Below are 2,487 nucleotides of genomic sequence, written 5' to 3'. Positions count from 1 at the left end.
GGGTTTCTGCAGAGGGCAGACACTAAGCCTTCAGTTTCCTCCATCCGGTCCCATTAGCCTTCAGAGGTAGGCAGAGAACAATCCCAAGATCCTATGTGTCTGGGATTCAGAACTTGTGTCAACCTGGGAGGGACACAGAGGAAGGTCCTCATTCCTGGGCTCAATCTGGCTGTCTGTGAAATGGGCTCAGAAGTAGAGCCTAGAGCCTCCTTCGGTGCCTGGTCCTCAAGGGCAGGAGTAGGGTGGGAAGCTGGACTAGAGGCCCTGATGGAGAGGTTGTCTTTGGGATAGGATCCCGGGGCTGCGCCTTCTTGCAGGGTACGGTGGGGTTTCTAGAGGGGGCGGGCGGGTTCTCTGGAGCCAGAAACCCGGAGCCGCCCAGGAATTTTGGCTCGGACTGCATTTCCTTGGGCCGGGCGGGCGCGATCCCCGGGAGGCGACTACGGACAAACCGCTGCACTCGGTGGCTCCGTACCATGCAGCCGCTACTCTGCGCGCTGACCGGGCTCGCCCTGCTCCGCGCCGGGTCGGGCGAATGGGGCCAGGGTTCCAGGGACACCCCCGGACGGCGAGGTAGGAATGAGAGAGGAGAGGGAGACGGAGACACCGGGAAAAGCGGAGGGAGGGAACGGAGATGGTGAAAGAATCAGAGATACAGAAGGACAGAAAAGGGAGGAGATCAAGGAGAAAGATGAGTAAGAAAGGAGAGGCTGGGAGCGAAAGAGGCTTTCGAGATAAATGCATGTGGGTGAGCAGAGCAAGCGAAGGGAGTTTGAGAAAAGCACACATAAGAAGGAAAGAAATAAGGAATGGCAGGAACAAACGGGGAAAGAAAGATTTGGGGAAAGGAATGTGGCAACCGGATGTCTAGAGAGTTGGCGAGGACCAGCAGGCATGGGCGGAGGTTCAGCAGCAGGGTGTGGCCGCCCTCCAGCCAGAGCATCCAGGGGAAGGTTCCAAAGGGCATCGTGTTGGAAGGGGAGCCTGAAAGGGTCAGTGGCCCAGGCAGGACCAGCACCACCTTTGGGAGACAGACAGAAAAAAGGTACAGTCTCACCTGCCTGGAGGCCTGAGGGGTCTGTAGTGAGCTGAGGGGGCCATCCTCCAGGTGCCCAGAGCGGTCCAAGAACTATGGCTCATCCTAGCTGTCTAGGTGAGCAGTGAGCTCAGGCTGTGTCAGGGCAAACCCAGCACCAAACCCCAGGCCTCTGGCCACCTCGAGTTCTTGTCCCAGACAGACAGAAATGCCTGGCACCGAGACTAAAGCTCTGGTTGCCTTTCAGGGCTCATAGAGAGAAGGGAGACTAACCCAGACCGTTAAAGGAGTCCCTGTGGCAGGTGAATTGCTTTTCATCCCACAGCTGGCTTCAGGGAGTGTTAAGGAAGGACGCGCCCACCAGCGAACACACTGCTTCTCTCAGACCGTCAGTTTCCCTATCTGTTAAAGAATGACTGGCCTTCTGTCTAGCCCAAAGTCAGCTCACAAGGTGCCGACCTCCCTTTTCCTTCCCTTTGAGATCCTCCTCTAAGTTCTGCTTGGGCTGCAGAGGTGGCGACCAGAGCTCAGCTGGAGCTCTGAGGAATGAGTTGTCAAGTAGTCACGCCCTCCCTGCACCTCTACCCCACAAGTCACTTTCCTGCCCCTTTGATGTTTAATTTGTTTGAGTATGAGTCAAGCAAGGTTACATGGCTGGTTAAATTTGGCTGACAGGTTTGCTGTCTCTTTAAATGTGTAATCTTTCTTCATTCTTCCTTTCATTTTTTTTTCTCTTGAAATCAGTTGTTGAGAAAACTTTTGCCGGTGGGTGGTGGTGCTTGCCTTTAATACCAGCATTTGGGAGACAGAAGCAGGCAGATCTCTGAGTTTCAGGCCAGCCTGGTCAATTAGTGAGTTCCAGGCCAGCCAGGGCTACATAGAGAAACTCTGTTTTGAAAAGTCAACACACACACACACACACACACACACACACACACACACACACACACACGGGGTGGGGAGAGAGAGAGAGAGAGAGAGAGAGAGAGAGAGAGAGAGATTGTGCTGATTGAATTCTTGGGTGTCATTCAGATGTTCTCTCTCTGTTGTCTATAAAATTGATAGCTATTTATAGACGCTTGATCTAATTCCAGTTAGATTTTTCTTTGCAAAGAAATGTCTTTCTGGATAATATTTACATGGGTTTTTTTTTTGGTTTTGGTTTTTGGTTTTTGGTTTTTCGAGACAGGGTTTCTCTTCTCTGTGCAGCACTGGCTATCCTGGAACTCACTCTGTAGACCAGGCTGGCCTTGAACTCAGAAATCTGCCTGCCTCTGTGTCCCAAGTGCTGGGATTAAAGGCGTGCGCCACCACTGCCCAGCACGGAACAAGGTTTCTTTAGCTCAAGCTGATGCTGAATTTACCACACAGACATGGGTGACTTGGAACTTCTGGTCTTCCTGCCTCTGCCTCCCAAGTGATGTATACTACCATTTCTGTTTTTAGGTTGT

At 52.6% G+C, this 2,487-nt stretch overlaps 1 protein-coding gene across 1 annotated transcript in view; it reads left to right on the top strand.

Annotated features, from left to right (window-relative positions):
* The first annotated feature begins 471 nt into the window (after positions 1–471).
* Plac9 (placenta associated 9) overlaps positions 472–2,487 on the top strand; it is a 12,627-nt gene continuing 10,611 nt past the window's right edge. The window contains exon 1 of the mRNA XM_028754120.1: positions 472–573. Coding sequence (XP_028609953.1) covers positions 477–573 — 97 coding nt within the window. The 5' untranslated portion in view covers positions 472–476. The remainder of the gene's footprint in view (positions 574–2,487) is intronic.

The sequence above is a fragment of the Grammomys surdaster genome, unplaced genomic scaffold (genome assembly GCF_004785775.1).
Source record: "Grammomys surdaster isolate TR1022 unplaced genomic scaffold, NIH_TR_1.0 125979, whole genome shotgun sequence".
Lineage (NCBI taxonomy): Eukaryota > Metazoa > Chordata > Mammalia > Rodentia > Muridae > Grammomys > Grammomys surdaster.
This window is presented reverse-complemented; position numbering and strand designations above follow the sequence as displayed.